General features: G+C 50.3%; 2 protein-coding genes and 1 pseudogene across 2 annotated transcripts; all 3 read left to right on the top strand.

Moving 5' to 3' along the window:
* Positions 1–69: 69 nt before the first annotated feature.
* Positions 70–1450, top strand: NRN1L (neuritin 1 like). Its single transcript, XM_070398747.1, has 3 exons — positions 70–154; positions 919–1048; positions 1165–1450. Exons 1-3 carry the CDS (start codon positions 70–72, stop codon positions 1448–1450), a joined length of 501 nt encoding a protein of 166 aa, XP_070254848.1.
* Positions 1451–5771: 4321 nt separating this feature from the next.
* Positions 5772–27387, top strand: PSKH1 (protein serine kinase H1). The gene is made up of 3 exons (XM_070398199.1): positions 5772–5864; positions 12250–13276; positions 25165–27387. Exons 2-3 carry the CDS (start codon positions 12320–12322, stop codon positions 25480–25482), a joined length of 1275 nt encoding a protein of 424 aa, XP_070254300.1. The 5' UTR covers positions 5772–5864; positions 12250–12319; the 3' UTR covers positions 25483–27387.
* On the top strand, positions 24403–25151 carry LOC138996922 (large ribosomal subunit protein eL33 pseudogene; annotated as a pseudogene).
* Positions 27388–27411: the final 24 nt, after the last annotated feature.

The following is a 27411-nucleotide window of genomic DNA, read 5'->3' as shown; positions in this document are numbered from 1 at the left end:
CCGGAGGCTGGGCTGAAGGGCTGTACTCCTAGCGGAGCTGCTAGTTCTGGCACTAGCTCCCAGCCGGGGATGATGCTCTGCTGCTGCTGTCACCACTGCCAGCCACTGCCCTGTGCAGTGGGGCTGTTGCTGCTGCTGCTGTTACCACCACTCGGTGAGTGCAGGCGTACTAGACCTGGGCCTTACACCCTCTCATCAGGCTGGGTTTAGGGTGTGTGGGAGCTGGGGCACAGCCTTCCTGAGCGCTGGGAGCCAGTGTGGCAAGGAGGTGCAAGGGCTCCATGGAGGGAATAATGTGTACCCGTGTCCTTAGAACTGAAAGTGAGGGGTGTGAACTGAGCCCTGGTTGTGGGGGAAGGACCTCAAAATTTCACAGCCCCCATTCTGATAAAGGGAAGACATAGCCTTTGGTGAGACTTTAGACCAGCTTTGGGGTCCTCTGAGGTCTTCTGTTAGGATCTGGCCTGGATCCTGACACCCTCTATCCTGCCCTACCTGTCTGAAATACTTGTTTTGGGTGGGGTGGGAAAGCCACGCAAAGTTTGTCTAAACTGCAGAGAGACTGGATGGTGCTGGGGAGGGGAAGTGTGGCCCTGGACCCTGCCCCCCTTTATCTTGTCCTGGCTCCTTCACTCAGATCATCTTTACCCGACTTGGGGCTGCAGAAGCCCCAGAAGCTCAGAGGAAGAGCTGACCCCTGGGATGTGAGGACACTACCCTGCCTTGCTCCACATTGACTCTGTTCAGTCCCACCTAGAACAGAGCACAGGCAGGTGATCCCAGATGTGCCCCTCATTTCTCTGGGGTACCTCTTTCACGCTGAGTCATGTCCCCAGAGCTTGCCAGAGTAAATAAGCCCCTGGGAGTTGGGAGGTGGGCCAGCTCATCCTATCAGCTATTTTCCACCCCTAACCCCAGTCCTTTTATCTCCACTGGAGGCAGCTGCCGTGGGCCAAAGCCGCTGTGACATATACCAGGGCTTCGCCAAGTGTCTCATCCGCTTGGGGGATGGCATGGGTCACGGAGGCGAGCTGGAGACCATCTGCAGGTAAGAGCAGGTGCACAGACAGCAGCCTGACCCTCTCTACTCTCCGTGCCTGAACCTCTTCCCATTCCAAAGCCTCCTTGTCCCACCTAACTCCCCTCATCCCGTGCCCTGAACAGGTCTTGGAATGACTTCCACACCTGCGCCTCTCAAGTTCTGTCGGGTTGCCCGAAGGAGGCGGCTGCCGTGTGGGAGTCACTACAGCAAGAAGCTCGTCGGACCCCGCACCCAGATAACTTGCACACTCTGTGTGGCAGCCCTGTGCACGTCTGGGAGCATGGTGCAGGCCCCGAGACCAACCAGGAGACACTGAGGGGGACAGCACCTGCCCAAACCCCAGCCCCTGCTCCCCTGCTGCTGGCGGCTGCTCTGGCATTTGTTTGCCTCCTGGGGCCTCTGGCCTAGCCATTGGGGTCAAGTTGCAGTGCCCCTGCTGCCACCCCAGCTCTGGTGGCTGTCCTCGAAGCTCTGTAAGGTGCATTCGGCTTTCATTAAAGGTATTTATATTTGTACTGAGCTCCTTTCTTTCTTCTGGCTGCTCACTGCTTGACTGAGACGGAGGCCTCCAGAAGCTGATCCCCAAGACAGAATGGGCAGGGCCCAAGGCTGCCACAGGGGACTCCATCTTCCTCCTTGCAAACACTCATTTCCCAGGGGCAGTGCCGAGCTTTCCATTACGTGCAGGTTCTAGGACCTCTAGTGGTCTGTCCTCCCAGGTTGGTATTCCTAGCCCTACCTGGCCCCCAGGGACCCTGTGAGGTGGTGGAGTGTCTCATCCTACTCCCCACCATGGCTATCCCTGCCCCCCCAGGTTCATTAGCCTCCAGACTCCTGACCATCTCATCTCCTCTGCTGAACCTTAGCCTTTAAGACGACTCAAAGTAAATGCTCTGTCCTGTCCCTCTCTGGGGTCCTGTCCATCTGAGGGGAGCCTGTTTCAGAAGGTGGGGAGCCCCTGTTGGAATTTACATTCAGTTCCCCAAGGTGACCTGGAGCTGCTGAAACTGGAGTTAATGAGGGTTCCCCTGGCCTCTGCTCTCCACAAGCTTGTTCTTTGAGAAGAGGTGTACAGCGTGAAATCAAAACAATCCCAGAAGGCATTCTGGAAGCACGGAATGGGAGTGTGGTGTGAGGTGCCCCTGTTCATCCTGGAGGAGAGGAAGAGCAAGATTCAGCATGGGCACATTCTGAGGGAAGGAGGGGTCTCAGAGAGGGTGAGATCCTCTTTTGTTCAGCCTCCTACCACCAGCACCAGGACCCTATTCCAAACCACCACCCCACAGTGGGCACGGCATGGCGTCCTCAGTGGCTTCTACTCTCACTCCCTCCGCTTTATTCTCCATTATCTATATTGAAAAACTGATTCTGCTCTTAAGCTCCTTCTCATTGTCTAGGAGGCCCTACATAAGCCAGCTCTGCCCACAGTTTATCAGTCTACTCCAACTCTCTTCTGTAGCAGCACAGAGGAGAGGAGTGATCTACCGATCCAGCCCCTGGGGTCAGGGGAGGCTTCAGAGAAGGAGCATGATACGGGCAATAGGAGGTAAGGATGGAGGCTTACGAGTGGTGGAGGAGAGGTGGGGCTGGTTTGGAGAGGGCATCACAAGAGGGGCCCAAAAGAATCAGTTGGGAGGGAGAGAGAGATGGGCGGAACCCATATCTAGGCAGGCCAGATTTACACTAAAGCCCATCCTGGGAGATGTGCCCTCAGGACAGAATCAGGCCTGAGAGGAACCTTGCAGAGGCTCCAGAGTGACAAGTGCTTCCGGAGACCTCCACCCACATATGTAGGAGTCCTATTTCAATCCATGCTTCCCAAATACCATCCCATTCCGATTAGGTCAGGTGCTTCCATTAACTCCCTCTCTGCCCTATCTTTGCTCCTGTGCTTCATTTGCCTGTACTTTTATCCCCACTTCTCTCCCCACCAGTGCTACCCACCTTCTATCACCTGAAGGAGAAAGTTCAGAAAAACAACACTCCCAGATCTGCCCCTCTTTGACCACCAGCATTTTCCAGAAGGAAAGACCATACTTTTATTCTGCTGGGTCTTTGTACATCTATTCTCTGTACCCTTCCCCATTTTTTCCTGGTGAACTCCTTTCTTGTTCAGTATCACCTCCTCCAGGAAATATTTTCTACCCTGACTCCAGGCTGAATCAGCAGCCTCCTACAGGTCCACACAGCTCGAGGGCTCTCGCCTATCTCAGTACTGATAGCACTAGCTTATTACTGTCTGGGTCTGGGTCAGAATTCCTGTCTATGTACTCCCCAAGGGTCCTCTTTGTATCTCTACTACCCGATCTAGGGCTGGGTGTAAAGAATATACTTGTGGGAGGTGTGGAATGAAAGATAGAATCTCTAAGTGCAGCATAGGAAGTGTTACAATCAGCAAGCTCTTGGGCTGAGAATGTCTGGGTATACTGTCAGAAGGGATGGTGCTGGGGCTCCAGACCCCAAAATTCTTCCCAGAGCCACTCTTGATAGCAGGGGCTGACTGCTCTGGCCAGCCACAGCAGGGATTACCATCCTCCTGCTGTGACCTACTTTCGCCTGGTGTTTGCTCCCTAAATCCTTGCTCTTCCCTGGAATTGAGTGACCTGGAGTGTGTGTATGGGTTTGATGGTGGGGACAGAATCTGCTCTCTGGCTAAGGGCTTAAGAGCTTTGTGTATTTTATCCCAAAGCTGGAGGAGAGAGGTAAGCTGATAGCCATACAGACTGGACCCTGGATACAGCCATCCAGGCCAGAGCATCATGGGGCAGTGTTTCTCACATTGGCAGCTCTGCAGACATGGAGCAGCCCTAGTGGTTAGAACATCGGCCTGCCAACTGAAGGGTTGCGGGTTCGATTCCAGTCAAGGGCACATACCTCAGTTGTAAGCTCCATCACTGGCAACCAGTTGATGTTCAATTCCCTGTGTCTCTCTTACATCCATATTTCTCTCTCTGTCTCTCCCTCCCTTTTGCATTCTCTAAAAAATTAATTGAAAAAATATCCTTGGGTGAGGATTAACAAAAAAAGTTCATAATTCCCTACTAAATTAAACAGACAAAATGATATTTATTGGTGTTAATTCACTTTCAGGTTTAAAGTATAACATTAGTTTATATCAGTGATTTTCAACCTTTTTCATCTCGTGACACAATGTAATCACTAAAATTCTTCAGGACACCAAAAAATATATTTTTTGCCACTCTGCCAAAAAAATTGTTATAGCCTGGCCAGGTGTGGTTTAGTGGTCGAGCGTTGACCTAAGAACCAGGAGGTCATAGTTTGATTCCAGGTCAAGGCACAAGCTTGGGTTTTAGGCTCCATTCCTGACAGGGGGTATGCAGGAGGCAGCCAGTTAATGATTCTCTCTCATCATTGATGTTTTTATCTCTCTCTCTGAAATCAATTTTAAAAATTAAGAAATTGGTATTCTTTTGATTCATTCACATCAGACAGCTATTGTGTTGGCTGTTGTCATTTTTTTTATTTGACAATTTAAGGGAAAAGAGGTCAGTGCCCCTGGCTAAATAGTCAGGTATTGCATGTTTTAAAAATTCTTGCAGCACTGGTTGAAAATTGCTGGCTTGTCCAGCTGGCGTGGCTCAGTGGTTGAGCTTCGACCTATGAACCAGGAGTCCATGGTTCAATTCCCTGTCAGAGAACATGCCCGGGTTGCGGGCTCGATCCCCAGTGTGGGGTGTGCAGGAGGCAGCCAATCGATGATTCTCTTTCATCATTAATGTTTCTATATCTCTCCCTTTCCTTTCCTCTCTGAAATCAATAAAAATATTTTTTTAAAAAAGAGAAAATTCTGGCTTATGTAGTCCATTAAAGACAGTTCCATGTGCAAAGTAAGTGTTCATTCAACAAAGACTTGTTGAATAAATGAACAGACTGAAATTAGGAAGATGGATGGAGATTACAATCCTTTTATTACCTGCAGCATCTATTCCCCAGCCCTCTGCAATTTGGGTTGTTTATAAAGTAGTGAAACAATAAAACAATTCTGATCCTATAGAGAAGTCATTGTGAATAGTAACAAGATTTTTTTTAAAAATCTACTTGCTTTGCAGTCTTAGGATTCACTTAAATTCAATAACAACAACAAAAATGAAAACAAAAAGTATGTTATCCTAAATTGGCCCAAGACTAAAGACCAATCTTCAAGTTAACCATTGTCAACTCCTCTGAGATGGAGGCCAAATTTAACACATCTGAGTGCCTGATTTATTTTAACTGCAGTTTTCAAAAAATAGATTTAATATAATTTAAATTGATCATTTGCGGAGTTCCAGCGGCACTTCCAGAAACCTGTTGAAACGCATTTTGTCCCCAACCTTGTATGACAGAGCACCCTCCTCTCTAACCAGAAACTTGAAACGTTCTCTCTACGCAGTTCCTCCTTTTCCTGTTTTTAAAATTAATCTCTGTAATTGTTCAGTTATAGTTGACATTAAATATTAATGTATATTAGTTCCAGGTGTACCTCCTTTTTCTATAACAGGTTCCTCTCGCAGGCTACGAATTTCTTTGAACAAGTTAGACATCCCCCGCCCCCTAGAGAGACGGTCCTGGCCCTGAAGGCGTTGATTGGCAGGCCACGCTCGGAGCGCCCCCAACCGCGTAGCCGGCCCTCCCGAGGACCCGCCCCCGGCCCCGCCCCTCCCCGCCCCTAGGCGGCCCGGGTTTGTTTTGGCGTCAAGCGCGCTCTGTGATGACGCCACGACGCTAACGCCTGAGGATGGCGGCGGCGGCGGCCGTGGCCGCGGCCCCGAGAGGGTTAGCACAGCCGCCAAGACACCGAAGAGCCCGCCGCCCCCGCGAGGTGAGGCGGCCCGGCCCAGGGCTACGGCCCAACGGGCGGGAGGGCCTGACGAGCTGCGGCCACGGCCGCCTCCAGGCGCACCGGGCCTGTCTTTGCCCAGACTGGAGCCCTCGGCCCGTGCCAGGTGTGCCGGGGCCTACGGGGCTGGGGAGCAGGCCAGGCGATGGCTGCTGGGGTCCCCGGTGTCCGAGACGAGAGTGGCCTTGAAACATGCTGTTGCGCTGGGTAGCCTTTCTCTGGGTCCTCGTGGGCCTGGTGGACGTGGCCAGCTGCCCTGCCTGCTGTGCAGCCAGCCGGCGACGATCACGGTGAACTAACCCGGTTGTCCTCACTCCCTTCTCGTGTCCAGCATCTACTCCACACCCTTCCTTCGCGACTGAACGCCAGGGGCTGGCGGGCAGCTGGTCGCTTCCTTATTCACTCTGGGGAAAAGCAGGCCTGAGTCCAGCCGGGTCGCCTGCCCCACAAGCCAGTCATACCTTCGCCCCACTGTCCATGCTCACTCCCACTGAATGAAGCCGCTGAAGTGATTCCTTCTCACCTGAATAAGCCCTTTACTGCCGAAAACTGGCTCCTTGATGCCTACAGGATAAAGGCTACGCCTCTTAGGAAGGCAGGCATTCAGGGCTCTTGATGATCGGAGAGGCCTAACCCTGAAATGAGCACCTGTGCATTTCTGCCTTCGGTTTACATATGTTGTTGGGTCGTTTACATATGTTGTGTGCCTTCTGTTAGCTCTGTGGTTTAATATCCTTGTGCTTTAGATAGCCAATTTTCTCTTTTGTAATACCCTTCTCTTTCTCCCACCGGTATGGAAAATGTACATCTGTCCTTTAAAATTCATCTCAGATTTCATTTCTGTGGAAAAGCCTCCCTTGCTTCACAAGTAACCATTGACTCCTCTTTACTTTTATTCACTGGACTGCTGTTGAATAGATCATGTTGTGTCACGTGATAGTGAGTTTGGGGATTGTGTATCTGTACCTGAGTGTCTGGTCCTGCCTGACATTAACAGTAGGAACTAAGTCTCCCGGGGTAGGTTGTTGGTTTAAAAATGGATATTGATTCAGCTGTACCATTGAGCACCTACCAGGGCCTGGCATTGGAGATGAACACAGCTCACCTGTGTTTCGTGTTTGTGCATGTATGCGCATGCATGCACATGCATGCATATGTGTGGTATGTGGTGCAGCCTTCTCAACTTTGATGGTCTAAAGTCGTTTTTCAGAATACAGATTCAAGAGTCTCACTCTCTGAGACTGATTCAGAAGATCTGGTATCTGGATATATATTTTGAAAAAATTCCCCAGGTGACTTTACGGTGCTTCCTGGTTGGCGATCTTTGTCATTGCCTCCAGGAAGCTCTTGTGTCTTCTTTGTCTTGTGGGAAAGACTAGCTGTGCCTTGTGGCCTCCCATTGCAGTCTCATTGCCCTGCCCATACCTTGGGGAAGCAGTATGACTTGATGATTAGACATATGAGCTTTGGAGTCAGAAAGACTGAGAGTCAGTTCTTGGCTTTTATGAAATCTTGAGACTCGCTGAGTCCTAGTTTGCTCATTCCAAGATAGGAATAATCGTCACTACTTTATGTAGTTGCAGAGAGGAGTAAGAGTGCATGTAAGATACTTCTCACAGTAGAAACTCAGCAAATGGAAGCCACTGTATTTACTAATGACTGTTCTTCCCAGAATATGTCCCTCATTACTAAGATCTCATCTTAGTAAGCCTGTTTGCTCTTCAGACTGATCCTCCTGTAGGAAGCTGCCTTGTGTTATGTGACTTCCTCAACTCTGGTCATTGGGGAAAGCTCTGACGAAACTGCTTCTACTAACGGCAGTTGTAGTTGGCTATTCCCCCAGGAGAGATTCGGAATGCTGATTCACTAGAGGGTGGGTTTGCTAAATAAGCACATTGTCCAGGTCTAATTGCAGTTCTTGCACTTGTTAAGTTGTATTAATGGGCTAGAGAAAATGCAGCTTTCAGGAAATTTATTTGCCTCTGACTCTGAACTAGAGTTGCCCCTCACCTGGAATGGAAGACCCCTGGAGATCTTAGTGTCTATGGAATCTGAGCTAGATACTGGGGTTGTCAGTCACAATTATGGATGAGACTTTCATTTGGCTTTCTATTTTACTTTATAAATGTGAACATGTTATGTGGGCAACTTCATCCTCTTCAGAACTTCCTGGCTGTATGACATGAATGGGCGATAGGTGTTCCAAAAACAATGACTCCTAATTTTGGAGATAGCTGGGAACACCTGTCTCCATTGAACCCAGGGTACACAGAGAAAAATTTGAGAAATACAGCCGTGGAAGAAGGGAAGCAATTCTGTTTGTTGAGAGCTGGAGAGAGACTTACTGATTTGAACTTCTTTTCCTTCCAAGAATCATACTCAGTGAGTATTAAGCTGATTTGTGTTGGCTAGGTCATCACTGACCTAATTCTTGGTATAGCCCTCTGTTGCCATGGTGTCTAATGTGATGCTAAAGTAGAAAAATGTGGTGTTTAAACTAGAAAAATGTGGTGTTTTCTTTTGCTGGGAGGAAATGATCTCAGAGGGACCCCTTCCAGGCTGCCAGCCTTTAAGCGGCCTCACTGGGCATTATAAGGGTAATGGACTAAAGAACTTTTGGTGTGGAACCATCTGGACTGTAAGTTCCTTGAGAGCACAGACTATGGTTCCCTTCTTTTTAATGTAATTAAATTAATTAGTTTATTTTAAAATTAATATCAAAGAGAGGAAGGGACGGGGAGAAAGAGATAGAAACATCAATGATGAGAGAGAAGCATTGATTGGTTGCCCCCTGGAAACCCCTACTGGGGATCAAGCCTGCAATCCATGGAATTGAACGTGACCTCCTGGTTCATGGGTCCACACTCAATCACTGCGTCACTCCGGCCTGGCTGGCTACCTTCTTTTAGTCTGTCACAGTTCCTGGCAAAGTTCCTGGCTCACAGTAGGAGCTTAGTAAATATTTGGGGATTGAACTTTGGGATGTTAGAAGGAGAACCCCAGGTACATTGCCAGAGACTGTATGTATTTCTGACAACGGGATGGGCAGTAGGTAGGATGTCTTAGATGGAGTTGGAGTCCTGATAAAATAAGGAGGATACAACAACATTTGAACTTCTTTCCCTCTCTCAGTCATAAGGCAGGAGTTGGCCCACCAATTATTACTATGTCCTTAAGAAGTGAGGTCCCAAGTTACTATATTCTAAAAAGAAATCATAAAATTTTCATTATGGAATAATACTAAAAGTTAAAACATCACAGGAGTGAATAATGCAGTGTCTTTATTTAACAAATATGTTTATTTATTTCAGAGAGAGGAAGGGAGGAGGGAGTGAGAGATAGAAACATCAATGATGAGAGAAAATCATTGATCGGCTGCCTCTTTGGGATCTAGCCTGCAGCCCGGGCATGTGCCCCGATAGTGAATTGAACCGTGGACTTCTGGTTCATAGGTTGACACTCGACCACTGAGCCACACAGGCAGGGCTAGACATAAACACTAATAATTTGGTGTATGTTCCCTCAGCTTTTTAAACTTATACATTTACTAGTCTATACATTTCTACAATATATATTTTTATTAACTTTAAAAATGTAATATGTGGTGCCTGGCCTGCAGTAAATATCACATGGATGTTCCACATGCACTGCACACATCAAAAACTGAACTCTTCCCACTGTTTACTAAACCTGTCCCTCTTGCTGCACTCTTGACCCTTTTGCCCAGGAGCCTGAGTAAGGGACTGGAGTGCTGCCCTCACTCCACCCTTTCACCCCTTATGTCCAGCCTCCAGTCCCTATCAGTTCTTCTGCTGATATCTTTCCATTCCACCCCACTGTCTGGGCCACCATCCCCTCTCTGGCCCTTTTAGTCCACTTTGATCCTCTTCCAGTTCAGCCTCATGCTTCTTTCTAAACACAGGTTGAGCGCCTCTCGTTCTTCGTAAACCCTTTGGTAGCTTCCCCTCACCTCCCAGGAAGGTCCTGGCTCCTCACCATAACTTGTGCTGCTCTCTACAACCTGGTTCCTGCCTACCTTCCAAAACTCTAGCCCCCCACAGGCCTGCTTTCACACTACCAAATTTCCTGTTTCCAGCACAGGGTGCTACTCTGGGTCTATGACTATGTTATTCTCTCTGCCTAAAACTCCATTCCTATCTTTCCTCACCTGACTTATTCTTACATCAAATTCAGTGTGGGGGTCACCTCCTTCAGGAAGCTTTCCCTAACCCCTGCACCAGTCTACATATATCTACTATTGTTTCTCAAGCCTAACACTTACTGTGCTATATTGAAATTATGTTTTTATGCTTTTCTTTTCATTTAGACCAGTGATGGCGAACTTTTTGAGCTCAGCGTGTCAGCATTTTGAAAAACCCTAACTTAACTCTGGTGCCGTGTCACATATAGAAATTTTTTGATATTTCCAACCATAGTAAAACAAAGATTTACATTTTTGATATTTATTTTATATATTTAAATGCCATTTAACAAAGAAAAATCAACCAAAAAAAATGAGTTCGCATGTCACCTCTGACACGCGTGTCATAGGTTCGCCATCACTGATTTAGGCTATCAGCTTATTGACCATGTTCTGCTTGTGTGTTTGTGTGTGTGTATGTGTATATTGAAATATAACCTATATTGGATGTCTTATTCTTTCTTGTATCCTAGTAGATGTTCAATACATGTTTGACCTGGACTGATCATTTTATCTTCAATTCTGCATGTCATAATTAATAGGAAATTCTCTGCTCTCTTCTTTCGGCCATGGGGCCTTCAGATAGACTTAGGGAAGGGCAGCCTGAGCAGAGTGACCTCTGGAAAGTAGTCCTTCTGCACTTCACCTTGTCCAGGGTCCCACCAGCCACAGGGTACTGAGAGATCAGAACATCTCTGTCTGGGAAACAAATGGGGAAGGCTCCTGTCCTCTCATCCCAAGGAAGCAGAGCACCCGCATCCACAGCCGGAGTCACATCTAGATGAAGCTGCTAGTGCCCTTTCTGAGCTCAAGGCTCCCTTTGCCTCTAGAATGATGCCCTGTTTGGTGGCTACCTGATGGCAGTGTGCTAAGGCTTATTGTGCCACAGTCACTGGGATTGACTTCAGCCAGCTCTAGAACTTAATGTGGCATTTTCGTTATCAATGTGGTGACTGGGGAAGTGAGTGACCCTGAAACAGGTGTTACAATGCCAGGGTGAAGATGATGCATTAGCAAAGTAGTAGGAGCTGTCCAGGAAAGAGTGAGGTTAGTAGGGCAGAGACGCGGGGCTGTGGGTGGTGGTTGCAGGGGGATCATGCCTGCAGGAGGCATAGAGGGCCCGGAAGGATATACACGAGGGAGGCCTTGGAGAAGCAGCTTTCTGAGCCCTGGTAGGTGATGGTGTTGGAGAGTCGGCCTCTGACACTCTACATCCCCCCATTTCAGGAAAGATGAGTCCGAATAATAAGAGGAATGATTTTAACATTAAGAGAACATAAGACTGCTCGCCTTTCCCTCACTCCTCCCTCCCCATCTCCCTAGGCATGTTACCATTAGCTGCCTCACTCCCAAGGCCCAAAGGCCTTTCCTTTACCTCTATCACTTATTTCCTAAGCCCATTTCTTCTAGGAATTAACTTTTTCTACCTCTGTGAATAAATGTTATGAATAAATGTTCTCTTATATATATATAAAAAGAAAACATTGAACTTCAACTAGGATAAGGAACCCAGGCAGAGTAGGGAGGAAGGTCGGAGCAGTAACAACTGAGCCTGTGCATGTTCCTACCCTCTCTCAGGGTTGAAGAGCAGTGTGAGAATCAGATCCAGGGAGATGTAAATCAAGATTATGATGCTCAGATCCAGTATTTCATATAGACCAGCGGTTCTCAACCTGTGGGGTCGCGACCCCTTTGGGGGTCGAACAACCCTTTCACAGGGGTCGCCTAAGACCATCAGAAAACACATATATAATTACATATTGTTTTTGTGATTAATCACTATGCTTTAATTATGTTCAATTTGTAAAAATGAAAAGACATCCTGCATATCAGATATTTACATTACGATTCATAACAGTAGCAAAATTACAGTTATGAAGTAGCAATGAAAATAATTTTATGGTTGGGGGTCACCACAACATGAGGAACTGTATTAAAGGGTCGCGGCATTAGGAAGGTTGAGAACCACTGATATAGACTCTCCATTGAGCCTGGGCTCTGAGCACTTAGGGGCCAAAGCCATCCTCCCTTCCAGGAAACCATATTAGAGCCAGGTCTTCAGGCTAGGGTTATCGAGGGACAAGGAGGAGGCAGGAGGTGGATGGCTGGTAACCCTTCAGAGGTGTCCCCAGCTATACTGAGTTGTCCTCTCTTCTGTCTGCATAGGTGTAGACGGGGCACTGCTTGCAGAGCAGGTCCTGCCAGCCTCGCTGGAGAGGATGCCCCCGTGTCCGTGATGGGCTGTGGGACAAGCAAGGTCCTTCCCGAGCCGCCCAAGGATGTCCAGCTGGATCTGGTCAAGAAGGTGGAGCCCTTCAGTGGCACTAAGAGCGATGTGTATAAGCACTTCATCACAGAGGTGGACAGTGTTGGCCCTCTCAAAGCTGGGATCCCAGCCGCCAGTCATTGTGCCAACCCCTGCCCGGGCGCCCCCACTACCGGCTACACAGAGCCTCCTTCAGAACCACCACGCAAGGCCAGGGTGGCTAAGTACAGGGCCAAGTTCGACCCACGTGTGACGGCCAAGTATGACATCAAAGCCCTGATTGGCCGAGGCAGCTTCAGCCGAGTGGTACGCGTGGAACACCGGGCAACCCGGCAACCATATGCCATCAAGATGATTGAGACCAAATACCGGGAGGGGCGGGAGGTGTGTGAGTCGGAGCTGCGTGTGCTGCGCCGGGTGCGCCACGCCAACATCATCCAGCTGGTGGAGGTGTTTGAGACTCAGGAGCGTGTGTACATGGTGATGGAGCTGGCTACTGGTGGAGAGCTCTTTGACCGCATCATTGCCAAGGGTTCTTTCACTGAGCGTGACGCCACACGGGTGCTGCAAATGGTGCTGGATGGCGTCCGGTATCTGCACGCACTGGGCATCACACACCGAGACCTCAAGCCTGAGAATCTGCTCTACTACCACCCAGGCACTGATTCCAAGATCATCATCACCGACTTTGGCCTGGCCAGTGCTCGCAAGAAAGGTGATGACTGCCTGATGAAGACTACCTGTGGCACACCTGAGTACATTGCCCCTGAGGTCCTGGTTCGAAAGCCCTACACCAACTCAGTGGACATGTGGGCGCTGGGTGTCATTGCCTACATCCTGCTCAGTGGCACCATGCCCTTTGAAGATGATAACCGCACCCGGCTGTACCGGCAGATCCTCAGGGGCAAGTACAGTTACTCGGGGGAGGTGAGTCTGCCCTGTCCCTCCGAGGTTGGGAAGCCCATGGGTGGGGGGTTCTGTCCTTCAGCTTTCCATCAGAAGAATGTGCTCTGATGGAAAAATGATGAAATAACACTAGTAGGGTGTGTGAGTTTGGGTTCCCCCCAAAATGAACCCTGAGACAAGGACTTGGGAGCAGATCATTTCATTGGGATGTGATTCCAGTAAGCATAAGTGAAGGGTGGGGAAAAAGAGGCAGAAAGGGGAAAAGCCGATAAAGGGTACATTAAGGAGAGGACTGCCACTGTGGTCCACTGGAACTCAGTCCCACTGGGGACTGTGAATAATCATGTGGAATGTGTCTCAGAATTGTACCCTTGAGGGGCAGGGAAGTGAATGGTTCTTAATTCATTGATTCCCGTATGAGTCAAGAATATCTTTGGGGGCTTTAAATCCCTAGCACTTCTGGGCTGTCCTGAATGCCAACTAGTGTCAGAGAAAGTCCTCAGGCAAAGAAGCAGAGAGCTGCAGGTACTGGCAGTGGGAAGCTGTTAGCACACACAGGAGCACCGCAGCTATAGGTGAGTTTAGGTGGGCTGATAGGACATGGGGCAGGGCCTCCACAGTATCTGCTCCATAGGGATTGGGGCAAGCTAGAGTGACCGTGTCCTGTCTAAAGGAGCAGCTGCTTCTCATCTCTGCCCAGCTTTGCCCCACAGCAGTGAGGATCCCATACTTACAGATATTCCAACTTTTGAAAGAAAATCAGAAAAATCTGATCTTAAAATTTTGGAATTGATTCATATATTTAAGCAGTATCGTGTGTGCCAACAAGTAATCTGCAGGCCGGATTCAAACAGCTGGCCATCAGTTTGTGTCTTTGGCTCCACTGATAACTGACAAAAATCCATTGGGTTTCAGCACTGCTTAGAACTGCAGGAAGGGCTGGTCGGTTCTTAGGCAGGACGCTGACTGGTAGGAAGTGAGGCTGACCTCAGGAAGCAGGGCTGCAGACATAATGGTGTGCTCAGGGAGGCTGTGAAGAAAAGATTGTTTTTGACTTTACGTAGGAGATAAGATGAGCTTTGTAGGAGGACAGGATTCTGCCAAGGCAATGAGGGCCCATCCCCAAGTGCCTCTTACAGAGTGTTCCCCCCAGTGTGTCCCTCAGGCCTGGGCTTGCTGAGGAGCTGTCTGTGTCTCTTGAATTACGTCATGGAGGGGAGGGAGCTCTGGGACTGGATTCCTTCAGCCCAGCTTTCCTCCCAGAGATTTCAGATTGGGCCTTCTCTGGCCCCAGCTAATTGACCCAGAGCAGCGTTACCTGCAGGAGTCACCTAAAAGCCTCATGCCACTTTGCCTTCAGCACTTGAGGTCCTGTGCTCCATCATCCTCCCTGACAGCTTCCAGACATGGTCATGTGGTCAGTCAAGGCTTCCAGCCTGTGTGGATGGGGACTGGCATTCTCTGGGGGATTCAGGTCATGTGTCTCAGGGTGGTGTGAGGAAGGGAGGGAGGCCTTCCTCTTCCGGCCACCCCCGTGCTGGCTACAAGCAAAGGAGAAACTGGAACATTCTCCAGCTCTCCCCTAAAGTTTCTCATGTTTTCTTCTTTGCTCCAAATGACATTCAACAAAACAAGTATTGACTGGCTGGGATGCCCACACTGCAATATAGTGGTCACAGAGGACATTGTCCTATTCACTCTCTGGGCCGGGTTTCATCATGTGTTGGAAGACCCAGAATCCACCTCACAGAGGCAGTGTTGTGCCGACGCCTTGCTAGTTTGCTGTGCTCTGGGAGTTCTAGCCACTGGAGCTCTGTGTGGGTCCAGCTGGCAGAGGGAGTAGCAAGTTTAGCTATGGGAGGGAGGGAAGTTCCCCAGAGATGCTGACAAAGAAAGACCATTTAGAAAAGTCTGTAGGTTTTCTCAAGAGTTCCTGATTCTGGCAATTGTTGAACAGGCAATTTATCTAATTGGAGCTTCCAGAGTCTTGCTAACAGGCTATTGATTATCTGAGGGTGGAGAATGACAAATGAATGCGGCACGGAATGGACTCGGGCTTCCTGCTCCTACTGTAGCCATTAGACTGGGTCCTGAGATTCTACTTCCTGCTCTGCTGGAATCATAGGGGTCTAGTAGCAGAGAGAAGCACACCAAGTTGGTCCTCTTCAGTACCCTATCTCCCACAATCCTGGCAGTCTAGGTACTCTAGCCCCAACCCTGGCTTCATGCCTTATCCTATTCCCTTATACACCATAGACCCAAGACGTTTGCTCAACTCCCACACTAAGCTTTTGCTCAGGCTTTCCCCTCTGCTCCCAATGTCAGCTTTAGAAAAGGTCCAATTTAAACATTATTTCCTTTCCAAGTAATGCCGACCACTGCCATTGTGTAGTGCCTACTGAGTACCTGGCACCGGACTGAGGGTTCTATATCCACCATCTCTAATCTCTACAACAGTCAGTTTAATCACTCCCATTTTACAGATGAGGAAATTGAGGCTAGTGAGGTTAAGTAACTTGTCCATGCTCTCACAGTTAGAGGGTGTCAGGCCTGGGATTTCAGTCCAGGCCATCTTGGTTTCAGAGGTCTTGGCTTTCACATCCCTGCAGTCTTCTGTCCCTGACACGTGCCTCTGCATGTTACTGGAGTCTGATTCTGCACTTTCTCAGGCTGAGAGTTGTCTATGGACATCTCTCTCTTCCTTGGCTAATGAGGCCCTTGAAGACAGTGTGTGTATCAGTACATATGCTCTCAATACTTTCTCCTGACTTCTCCTGAGGGAAGCACCAGTGATTGTTGGTGATGACCTCAGAAGGGACCCAAAAGTTACTGGCAAACCTGGCTGCCTGTGGTGGCTAGGAGTGCTCTCTTCTGGAGGCTGGATTCTAGGAAGAAGTGGGGAGCCTGCTGGCGATGTGCTTAGAGGGTTGCTGGCCAGACCAACTTAGAAGTAAACAAAGGAATCTTGGAAGAGGAGGGAGTGCTGGGAAGGAGAAGACTGTGACAGCTGATTTTGAGGGGAAATTTGAATAGTTACTTGGTGACTGGAGGTGCTGGAGTGGAGAGGGCCAAGCTAAAGTCACAATGGAAGTGATGGGGAGATGCACTGACCAGATGTGAGGAAGGCCTGTGAGACTGTGTGATCAGTCTGAAGACACAAGGAGCCACCTTGAGAGAGCACGCTTCCTGTCATGGAAGGCCCCAGGAGGACTAGAGCAGCTGTTTTTAAAGGAGTGACACAGAAAGTGAGTCATCATCTGTACACCCATACTGGAGTACTCTTACCATTCTGCTTGTAGATTCTGTGATTCACTTGACATGAAATGTGACGCCACTGGCCTAATGTCATTGCTTTTGTCAAGAGTTCTATTCCTAGAGCAAGGACAGATGAAGAGGCTCTTGGAGGATTGATGGCAGATGCCATCAGCAGCTTTGCTGCCTCCCTATGTTTAGCAACCTTTCATTGTCACCCTCCTCTGAGCAGTCTCTGAGCTGTGGGCGAGCCCGGGTCACTACACCAGGAACAGATGGGACTGGGTAAAGGGTTTCACAGAGCCTTGTTCAGGAGAGTGAGTGCTACTGGGCAGAGGACAGAATCCTAGTGGGAGAGGAAGCCTACCTGCAGGACCGATCTGCCACTACCTGGGGGATAAGTGTTGGTGGGAGGTGGCTTCTCACGGGTGGATTTCTGGGCTGACGATCTACTTGGGGTCCAAGGGCAGTTAGTTGAGCCATCTTGTAATTCTGATAGCTCTGCAGTAGGATGAATGCCCAGAGCCAGAGCTGACATTTACATTCCCATCTTAGCTCTTCCCCATTTCTTAAAGTGATTCTGCTCTGAGTGTTGAAGATAAAATGAAGTGGAGAGGATGTAGCATGTGTCAGCCTCTCTAGGTGAAGGGGTTCAGTGCCTGTGGGGGCTGGGCATGCAGCCTGGTTCACATGTTCTAATAGGGAGCACCTGGGTGAGGGGATAGGACCTTGCCCAAGAGCCATGGGGAGGATTGCTGGGGGAGGTGGGAAAGCTAGAGACTGGGTGTGTGTTTAAGCAGCAGACAGAATGCAGGGAGGTGGGTGGTATGTTTTCTAGCTCAGCTTGGATTCTGCCATATGCCTTTAATTGCTCGTGTTCCCACTTCCATTTTATATGGGGGCTGTGACGGATCATCAGTTCCCCATTTTTTTTTCTCACTGTCCCCCTGCTGCCAGAGTCTGAGGATGGCTTTTCTGTGTCTGGATAGCTGGAAGCATAGGAAATTACAAATTGATTTCAAATTCTTTGTTCAGAGTCATCCCTCAGCCCTTATTTCCTGCCTGCCTACTGGTGGCTGCTGGGTATCAAGTGCTGGATGATGAAGTTGGCTCTATACAAGGGTCCCAAGAGGACAAGCACTATCCCCATACCTGTTCAGAAAGGATTCCTTGACAAGGGCCACCGTACCTCACCAAAGCTCCTGGTACAAGTAGGTGTTCAACAGATAAGTCTCCCTCCTTCCCTGCAGGAGCAGATCCTTTAGTCCAGATCCCTGTCTGGTCACTGGGAGGTGGCATAGTTTGGTCACTGGGTGTGGGCAGTGGACCTCATTGGTCACTGTGGTTGGAGACCTCCTCTTGGTTTGAGACTTCTTGGAGGAAGGCAGGAGTGGTTCCATCCTTGTGAGTGCTGACCATCTACTTGGGGTCCAAGGGCAGTTAGTTGAACCATCTTGTAATTCTGATAGCTCTGGGGGCAGGAGGCAGGCTCTGAGCAGAGAGGGGCAGCAACCCCCTCATGTACCATTTCTGGGCCACCACTTGGCTTCCTGGAGCCCTGTCTTCTAGGCATCCCTCTGCTGCTGCTGCCCTGGTTGCACACTCCCCAGAGAGCAGTACACTTCCATTGTGGCACAGATAGGTGCCCACCTCTCCATATTGCTGCATTCAGCCATTCCTACTAAAACACCTTGCTGTGACCATCTATAGCATCTCATTAACCCAGGGTCAAAGCTGCTTTTCATCACTGCTGTTTCCCACCCCCAGGCCCCATCGAGGCCTCTTCAACAAAAGGGACGTGTTGTGGGTTGTGTTAGGAGTGGTTATTGGTGCACCACCTGTCCCCTCCCTCTCTTCCTCTCTTGCTCTTATTGTCTGTCTCCACCTGGATAGCTCTGTCCTCTCAAAGGCCCTGTCACTTCTAGGCCCCCACGTTCCTTTGGGAGCTGCTGGGGCTGTTGTCTCTCCCACATTCTGACCTCTTTAAATCTGCTGATGGCCTCCCCTCCTGCCCACACTGAGCTGGAAGCGCTGGCCCATCCCCCCACCCCCAGTGGCTTTCCAGGCTCTCTGTCCTCAGTCAGTTCTCCCATCACACAAGGTCACTCTTCTCATGCATGCCTGCCTGGCCTTGGTTTGTCTGTCTCCTGATGCAAGTTTGGTGCCTAGACTTGATCCCCACTCGTGAGGTTTGGACAGAAAGCTGGCACCTTTATCTCTTCACTCATCTTGCTACCCCATGTTGACCAAGTGCCTGCCCTGAGCTGAGTCCAGCGTACCAGAGTTCCGGGGGCACAGACCTCTGGGGTCAGAGGCCATAGTGTGAGTGCTTTGCTAATAGCCATCAGGCTTCCAAACTCTCAGAAATTAGAATTCTAATTAGAATTAGAAGTTTAAAAAAAACAACACCTGTTTAGGCCTTGGAAACCACTTGGCCTCAGTAGAACCCATGGGTGGAGATAGAAGAAACCACTACGCAGCAGGCTCTGAAATCTAGAACCTTCCAGGGCTGCTTCAGGTCATTGTAAAAAGCAGACATTCCTCGGTTGTTGGCACAGGTTGGCAACATCCCCCTGATTCCACATCAAGCCCACAGCATCTTTCCTTCACTTTGTGGACTCTGGGCAGGGACAGGTGGAGGCACAAGATTTCATTTTGTTGTTCTTCTCAAGTTTCAGAATACAGCTTTACTAACCTTGAAGTTGTCATGTCTTTTCTCATTTTATTTTTATCTTCATTCTCTGCCTCTTTTTTTAAAAATTTATCTTTATTTCAGAAAGGAAAGGAAAAGGGAGAGAGAGAGAGAGAGAGAGAGAGAGAGAGAGAGAGAGAGAGAGAAAGAGAGAAAGAGAGAAAGAGAAACATCAATGAAGAGAGAATCATTGATTGGCTGCCTCCTGCACAACCCCTACTGGGGATTGAGCCAGCATCCCGGGCATGTGCCCTTGACCAGAATCGAACCCGGGATCCTTCAGTCCACATGCCGACGCTCTATCCACTGAGCCAAAACGGCTAGGGCCTCTGCCTCTTTTTAAAACTCTGTTATCGCCCGGGTAGTGTGTCTGGATCCATGAATCAGGAGGTGGCAGCTCGATTCTTAGGGCACATGCCCAGGTTTCCGACTCGATCCCCAGTAGGAAGCATGCAGGAGGCAGCTGATCAGTGTTTCTTTCTCATCGTTGTTTCTATCTCTCTATCCATCTCTCTTCCTCTCTCTCTAAAAATCAATGTAAACATTAAAAAGACAACAACTCTATTATCTTCCTTCTCTTTCTCCCCTCAGGCTCTCCTCCCCAATGCCCTTCTCTTTTCTGCTGCTCTGCCCCCACCCACCCCCTGCTGGATCCCAGGGCGGGGGAAGCCCAGGCACTGCAATGGTGAGTGTCTTGACTAGAGGCGGTGATGCTGGTTCCACTGCTACAGAGTGCCGAATTCTGCTGCAGCTTTCCAAACACTTTTCCTCGTGGGCCACATCAGTGTGTGCTGTTCTTGTCATACTAATAGTTCTGTTCTCTTGCGTAAACCTGAAGCTCCCTTTTCCAGAATTTCCTCTGTGCCCTTTTCTCTGCTCTCATTTAGGCCCACGTAAGTACAGGAAGGAGGCCTTTGAGAGTGGGAATGCTGAGTCTGAAAATACATTTTGAGACAAAGCTGAGGGAAGAACTGAGTCATGGGAGCAAAGCCCTGTCTTCGTTTTTCCCTTCCTTCCCCTAGCAGCTCTTTGGTGGGGCTGCCTTCTCTGCCAGGGAACCTTCCCCAGAGTCATCATAGGCTGGAAAAGAACCCATACAGGTCAAGAGGTCAATTCGGCTTAAATGTTAGATGCCATGCTGCTTTTCCTCACACACAACCAAGTGAGGAAAAAGATGGAGAGCTATCTTCTTAAAATTTAGAACTTTAGAAACTGGAAGAGACTTAGAATTCATTGCATTTAGCTCCTTCACATTAAAGGTGAGGAGGCTGTGATTTCTCTAAGGTCACATAGAGAAGGTAGAACTAGAACACGGTTGCTGAGCTTGCAGCCTAACATTTTAATCTGTCACCCAGAAGCTATTTGGAGGAGACACCAGATCTTTCTCAGGCGTCGCTTGAGAGTGGTCAGACCTGCCTGCCAGAGGAGTTTAGGGAAAGCCCTGTGAGCGGGGTTTGCTGCTGGGTAAAAGCAGCAAGCTTCCTCCTCTCTCCGCAGCCACGGCCGTCCTTTGTCTCCTTAGCCCTTGAACTCCAGGTGAGGCCGCTGTATGGCTTGGGTAATGTTCTTGCCAGGCCCTTGTGACATTAAAGGTAGAGCAAGTAAAAGGGGCTCAAGCTGGAGTGGAAACCCCGTTGTGATTTGGTGCTTCCCTCTGAAGGGAGAGTTGGGTTCCATCAGGAGCAGAGGGTTGAGGAGGCTAAAGATGGTAAGGAAGTGCCCGCGGGAGAGGTCCCTCCTCTGGCCCCTGTTAGCTTCTCTGCTGTGACAGTATCAGTAGTAGCTGCCCTGACTACAAGGAAACAAGGATTCTGGAGGCTACGGACTAGGGAGAAGGGCAGCCAACTTGATGGTCAGAGCCAGGGTGGAGGTGATGCCCTTCGTCAGGACAGAGCCCATTCCCTACCCACACAGCTCATGAGAGACCTGTGGAAAGGAGGGTGTAGGCCAGGGGTGGGCAAACTTTTTGACTCGAGGGCCACAATGGGTTCTTAAACTGGACCGGAGGGCCGGAACAAAAGCATGGATGGAGTGTTTGTGTGAACTAATATAAATTCAAAGTAAACATCATTACATAAAAGGGTACGGTCTTTTTTTTTTTTTTTTTTTAGTTTTATTCATTTCAAACGGGCCGGATCTGGCCCACGGGCTGTAGTTTGCCCACAGCTGGTGTAGGCTGTCATCCTGGGTATTATATCTGTCCTCTGATTCCATAGCAGAGGGAGGCCTGAGTGTCTGGAGGCAAGGCAGACTGACATTTTAACATTTTCTTCCCTGCCCTGTGCCCCATGTCAGCCCAGAAACGGGTGGAAGTCTCTGGGAGACTGACCAGGTGGTACCTGGGGCCTCTCCCTCCTGTTAGCCACCTGAGGCCCATTCGTGTTCCTGATCTGGGCCCAAGTATACTGAGCTGAGAGTTCTATTCTTTACCCAGAGCCAACAGTTAGGCTGTGGAAACCCAAGGGCATAACTGTTCAATCATTTTTATTTTTCTTATGCCCAGAATACTTCCCAGCCAGTCAGTCATAGGCTGACAGACATACTCATGTGTTTCCAGAGGCTCAGGCATGTTGAGGAAGGAGGTGGGGTGGTCTGTAGGTGTTGAATGCTTTCTTAGGAGGTGCTAAATTGGACTTAGGGCCAGAATCATGGCCATGGAGTGTGGAAAGCTTTGCTTTTCCTCCCTGAGACCTGTTGGAGACTTCAGCAGGGCTCCCAGGGGCCCCTAGTCTAGAAGTCAACCTGAGCCCTGCCCCCTCATCAGTGCGCTGAGGACCACCTTCCTGTGTTCCATTTGCCTGACTTCCCACTGCTAGTTCCTCAGTGTATGAGGGTTAGGCTGGGTGCCTTTGGCACAGCCTGGTTTTCAAGTCAGCATGGCTTGAATCATATTGGCTCGGGGGACCCACATGGCCCAGCTACTCACAGTGCCTCAAAATGGGGAGAACTGGGGCCTGCCAGAGAGGGCTGGGCTGGCCCTCAGACAAATGAGTCCATCAGCATTCTGCACACAACCTCACGTACACAAGTAATTGGAGAGGCGAGTGTCTGGGGGAGTTGGAGGGGCAGATCAATCTGACTCACTTTGGCACTAAGCAGGGGTCGATGCCCAGTGTGTGCCTGTGCTACTCTGGAGATAGAGATGCTTAAGCCCACAGGGCGGGTCTGGTGAGAGGCCTATCTAAGACTGCATTAGAGCTGCAGGGGGCCTTGGTTGGAAATGTCTCCAATCCATCCATGTTCAAGTTCTTGGCTTGTGAGTCCAGCTTTGCAACTATTTCTTCTCTCATCTGCAGAGGAGTTGCCCCTCTTTTGTCTTGGCTAGACCAGGGGGCAAGGGCAGAATTCATGTGTTAGCCTTGTTTGGCTAGCCCATGCTTCCTGCTGTTTCTTGGGCTATCCCACCAACAGGCCAAGCTGAGCTACATTGTGTTCCCCAGTGATTACTCCTTTTCTTGGAGACTATAACAGATGGTAGTGCAGCCCTGGTATTCCCATGACCCAACCTGTTCAGCTCTAGATTTGCTGGGTCCATCAGCAGTCCATTGTGCCTGCTTCTTTCCATCTCAAATGAGTGACAGGGGCTTTAGTGAGTGCCTGTGGTTTGGATTGGCTCGCCCCTCACATTGGCTCCTTGTGTTCAGGTGGCAGTAGCAAGCCATGGGGCTTTCTTGAAGTCTGAGCCAAAAGCTACTGTGGCAACAACTGCACAGTCCAGTCACCCTGCATGTTGGCCTCAGTATTGGAGGCCTGTAGGGAAATGTGGACTAGGCTTGCTGTGTGGGAAGGCCATTGCTCCCTGCACTCCCTCACTGCTCTTCGCAGGTATGTGTGGGCCTCCCTGTGCTGCATGTTCCTGAGGCCCTGACTGCTCACTTCCTCCTGAGGGCCAGTATCTCTCTCCCCGGGAAACTCTGGGAGCTGGCCCATTGTTGAGGAGGACCCTGTTAGATGGCTGTTTAGAAATACTGTCTCTCTGTTATTGTCTTCCAGTTCAGCTCAGTCAAAGTTGAGATTTGCCTCCAAAGGGCAAATAAGGATAGCAACTGCAAGTAGCCCTGCCCCTTCTTCAGGACCCTGGATGAGTGTTCTCCCTACCCCACCCCTGTACAGTAGTGGAGAGGGGCATGGGGGAGGAGTTGGAAGTCCAGGGAGCCCAACTGGGGGCAGCGATAGTCACTGTTTAGTTGTGTCTGTGAATGGGCATGGAGCTGCCCTGAATGTGGGCTCTCAGATTTTCCTGTGCCCTCTCAAGAGTGTGTTCAGGGTTCTCCACGTGAAGGGCACTCTGCAGTGGAACAGGCAGATCTCATCTGGCAGGAAGGAGGGTGATGGTTATCTGCCACAGGCTCAGCAAAGGTCCTAGACACCCACCCTTTGGTGGAGCATCAGCCCATGCCGAAGTTCCCCGGAGATGCTGGGACTTGGGGCAGTGCTGTGTCTGCCCTCCTCCAGCAGAGGGGATGGAGGGCCCAGGGCATCTGGTCCCTACCTGCCTGAGCCTTATGGCCTGGAAGCAGCTCTAGGGAGGGCACCCATCAGGCGCTCTTCATGGGTTGTTGACTCACTGACCCTACTGAGGACCTCCTGTATACCCAGAACCAGGCACTGGGGCTCATCCAACTCATCTGGTCTAATGGAAAAATGAACTTTAAATCGCTGGAATAATTGCTTAGTCCTGAGGGCTAAGAGGGAGTCTGAGCAAGTGTCCTTTATCCTAAGAACCTAAGGATGCACCCAGGTAAAGACAAGTTGTGCAGGCTGAGCCCCTGAGATGGACAGCTGCCTGGTGTTATAACTGAGATGCGGCAGCCATGAGAGTATGTGTGGCAGAGCAGGCTTTGTGCTGTTCCTCCCTGGAAACAGAACGTACTAACATGAGGCTGGTGCAGAGCACTGCCAGGATCCCCTGCTTGCTTAGAGAGGTCATGCAGACGGTAGAGTGTCCCTAAGCGGGGTCTGGTCCCTGGCTGGCCTGCAGGAACCCCCTTTCCTCACAGCAGATGGAGAAATCCAGTTTCTTTCAATTGTTTCCTTTTCTTCCCATGGCTGGGAGGCTGATGCTTGGTGTTGGGCCTGTTGTGGTTGCCCACCACCACTTTGTCAGTTGAAGGGAGGGTGGACCCTCTCTTTAAGGGCTAGAAGATCACCTCTAAGTGGCCTGGACAATTCCAGGGATTAGAGCTTGAGTGTGGCTTTTGGAGCCTGTCAAGGCCTGCTGGGAACAGGACTTCTAAAAGGACAAATATGTCTGAAAGGCTGTGGTCCAAGGCCATTTTTGCTGGCTGTAAGTGGGGTCTTCAGAACAAGAGGGGACACGCAGCTCTTCTTAAAATTAAAGGTGTTTATACTTGAGATGAAACTGAATTCTCTCTAGGCAAGAGATGTGCTATGTGTACAAGAAAGAACAACACAGTGACTCCTGGTGGCAAACAGAACAAAACCAGCGTAATCTGGGGAAAGATAACTCATGCTCATGGAAACAGTGGCATGGTTCATGCCAGATATCAAAGCAGCCTACCTGCTAAGGACATTGGACACAGAATCCATGTAATGCTGCATGCCTCAAGGATTTAAACATATTGAAAACGAAATAAATAAAAGTGGACTTGTTCTCTTGAAAAAAAAAATTATAGAGTCTGGCTCAGGGTGGAGGAAGGTTTGGGTCTTTCTCTTTAAATCCCCCTGAGTTATAGTGGTTCTGGACTAGGGTGTGGGGGCTGTTGACAGGGGCCACCTCCCTGAGCCAGGCTTTGAGTCCAGGGACCCTTAGAAGTTTGCTCCCTGGGGAGGGGGAAGATCCTTCTCCTTGGAAGGGAGGCCCAGAATGTTCTTCGTGGGAGGAACCAGGCAGTAAGGGGAGAGTGCATACACTGACAGGTCTGAATGCTGTGGTGGTGGCATTGTTGGGATGGAGAAGGCAGTGTTGAGTGCTCTCGCTCTAATGCTTGTCCTTGGCCTCTAGCCCTGGCCCAGTGTATCCAACCTGGCCAAAGACTTCATTGACCGCCTGCTGACAGTGGACCCTGGCGCCCGTATGACTGCACTGCAGGCCCTGAGGCACCCATGGGTGGTGAGCATGGCAGCCTCTTCGTCCATGAAGAATCTGCATCGCTCCATCTCCCAGAACCTCCTCAAACGCGCCTCTTCACGCTGCCAGAGCACCAAATCTGCCCAGTCTACACGTTCTAGCCGCTCTACACGCTCCAACAAGTCACGCCGTGTGCGAGAGCGGGAGTTGCGGGAGCTCAACCTGCGCTACCAGCAGCAGTACAATGGCTGAGCTGCCTGCCAGTGGTAGAGACATGGCATGGTTCCAGCCTGTCACACACTGCTGTGCCATCTGGGCCCTGTGCCCTCTCCAGTGATAGGCCTGTATGGCCAGTGGGAGGTGGATGGTCCCAGCCCCTTCTCTGTGCCTTCAGCAGTCCCCATCCTCACCTGGGCCTAGTGTGACAGAATGGAGCTGGGAGCCCCCTGAACTTGGAGCCTGGCCTGGCACTGATGTTCCTTTTGGTGGGTAATTGCTATGGTACAAGTTGGGGAAAGGGTAGGACCCGGCCTTCAGTCTCCTTCACCCCTTACCCTTGGCTCTTCCTCAGACCAAAAGGGCATGCAGTGCCAGGTAGAGGGTGTCGTTGGGACAGTTATTTCTGGAACCTCCCTTTCCTCTACCTACCTTCCTGCCCGGCCCCCCACATTCCATGGCATTCTGATCTTCATGATTATACCCCAGTGAGAGGTCCAGGTAGGCACAAAGCCTGTGCCTTGGCTGGACTCTCAGCCCCTGGGTAAGTATAAACAGCCCCCCACCTCCCAGCCAAGGTCTGTCTTCCTTCATGGAGACTCCAAGGACCACTCCTGGCCCTAGGACTTGCCAGGATCTTTGGTGGTAGGGCCATGGCATGGAACTGGGTCCTTCTGGACTGTGTGGCCCTATTGGTAGCAGGCGTGCTCTAGGCTCCAACCGCTCTGACTGTGCCTCCTCTGCAGAGCCGACCATTGTCTCCCTCTCCCCCTTGGATGCATAGTCTGTTCTCCAGGTGCCTCCTTCCCAACTGTGGGACATTAAAGGGAGCCCCACTGCTGCTACCTGGGTGATGGAGGCACCTGGGCCAAGGCAGAGGGCAGGGGCTTCCTAGGGAGAGCCCCATCAGGGCTCCAGTGCCAGCCCTGGTTCTACCCTTGGTACTTCCCATTGCCCTTTTCCTTTAGGCTCTGCTATTCCCTCCTCTGCAGCTGCATGAAGGCGCCATCTAGTGTCTGGCATGAGTATAGGCAGCCTAGGAATGACCACCATGTTCACCCTTCAGCCTTCAAGAGGAAGGAGCTGTTGCATTGAGGGAGGGTCTCTGGGCTGCTCTACACTCCCCTTCTGCTGAGCTTCTGCGCAGCTCCCCCTGGAACTTAGCCAAACTGTGTGATCTGCCTCTGAACCCTGAGCGCCTGGGGCACTGGCCTTCTCACAGCTGGCCTTGCCCAGTGCAGCCTGTCCCCGCTTCCTTTCACAGCATTACCTTTCCAGTCTGAGCCCCACTGAATCTCAGGTTGGAGGGAGCCCCTGCGGGAGGTGAGTGGAATTAGGTGGCTGCTTTCCTAGACGCCTGAGCCAGACCATTCCCATGTCAATCATTGTGCCTTCCCCCACCACAAACTGGGCTGGAACCCAAGCCCCCTCCATGCACAGCTGCTTTCAGTGTGTAGGGCCCAGCTTTAGCCTTAGCTAGACTGCAGGGCCCCTGCCAACAGGGAGGGTTTGGTCCTCACTCAGTTCCTCCCAGTGGTAGCCATGGGCCAGGCCCTCCTCTTTCTGCATGTGCCACCTCCAGTGGAGTACCAAGCCAAAGAGATCATTCTGGGCCAAGTCGATTGTGCCTTATACACTCCCTCCTTCTGCCCCCAGTGCCCCTGGTTCAAGGCAGCGGAGAGCCCAAGCCCCATGGCCTCAGACCTCCCCTGACTTTCCCAAGTGCCTCTGGGGGCCTGAAGCCCTGGGGAATTATTTCCTCTTTTGCCCAGGACAGGCCTGGTCCTGAAGGTAGGACAGGAGTTTGGAGACGGGCCTTCATGCCATGGACTGTGGGTGGAGAATGTGCAGTTATTTATTTTGTGTACTCAATTTGTAAATGTATCCTCTGTACTCAATAAACAGGCTGCCCTCCTCAGGGAAGGCTGCCCATTCCAACAGCCCAGGCTCCTTTCTGTGGACCAA

This window comes from Myotis yumanensis, unplaced genomic scaffold (genome assembly GCF_028538775.1).
Source record: "Myotis yumanensis isolate MYYU_CA2020_CCGP unplaced genomic scaffold, mMyoYum1.0.hap1 SCAF_18, whole genome shotgun sequence".
NCBI classification, from domain to species: Eukaryota; Metazoa; Chordata; class Mammalia; order Chiroptera; family Vespertilionidae; genus Myotis; species Myotis yumanensis.
This window is presented reverse-complemented; position numbering and strand designations above follow the sequence as displayed.

Excerpts from the sequence above, each read along its gene's own strand:
- NRN1L (XM_070398747.1), top strand. The coding sequence starts at position 70 with ATGATGCTCTGCTGCTGCTGTCACCACTGCCAGCCACTGCCCTGTGCA. Across the intron at positions 155-918 it reads GCTGCTGTTACCACCACTCG|TCCTTTTATCTCCACTGGAG; the intron begins GTGAGTGCAGGC and ends CCCTAACCCCAG. Across the intron at positions 1,049-1,164 it reads GAGCTGGAGACCATCTGCAG|GTCTTGGAATGACTTCCACA; the intron begins GTAAGAGCAGGT and ends TGCCCTGAACAG.
- PSKH1 (XM_070398199.1), top strand. The coding sequence starts at position 12,320 with ATGGGCTGTGGGACAAGCAAGGTCCTTCCCGAGCCGCCCAAGGATGTC. Across the intron at positions 13,277-25,164 it reads AGTACAGTTACTCGGGGGAG|CCCTGGCCCAGTGTATCCAA; the intron begins GTGAGTCTGCCC and ends CTTGGCCTCTAG.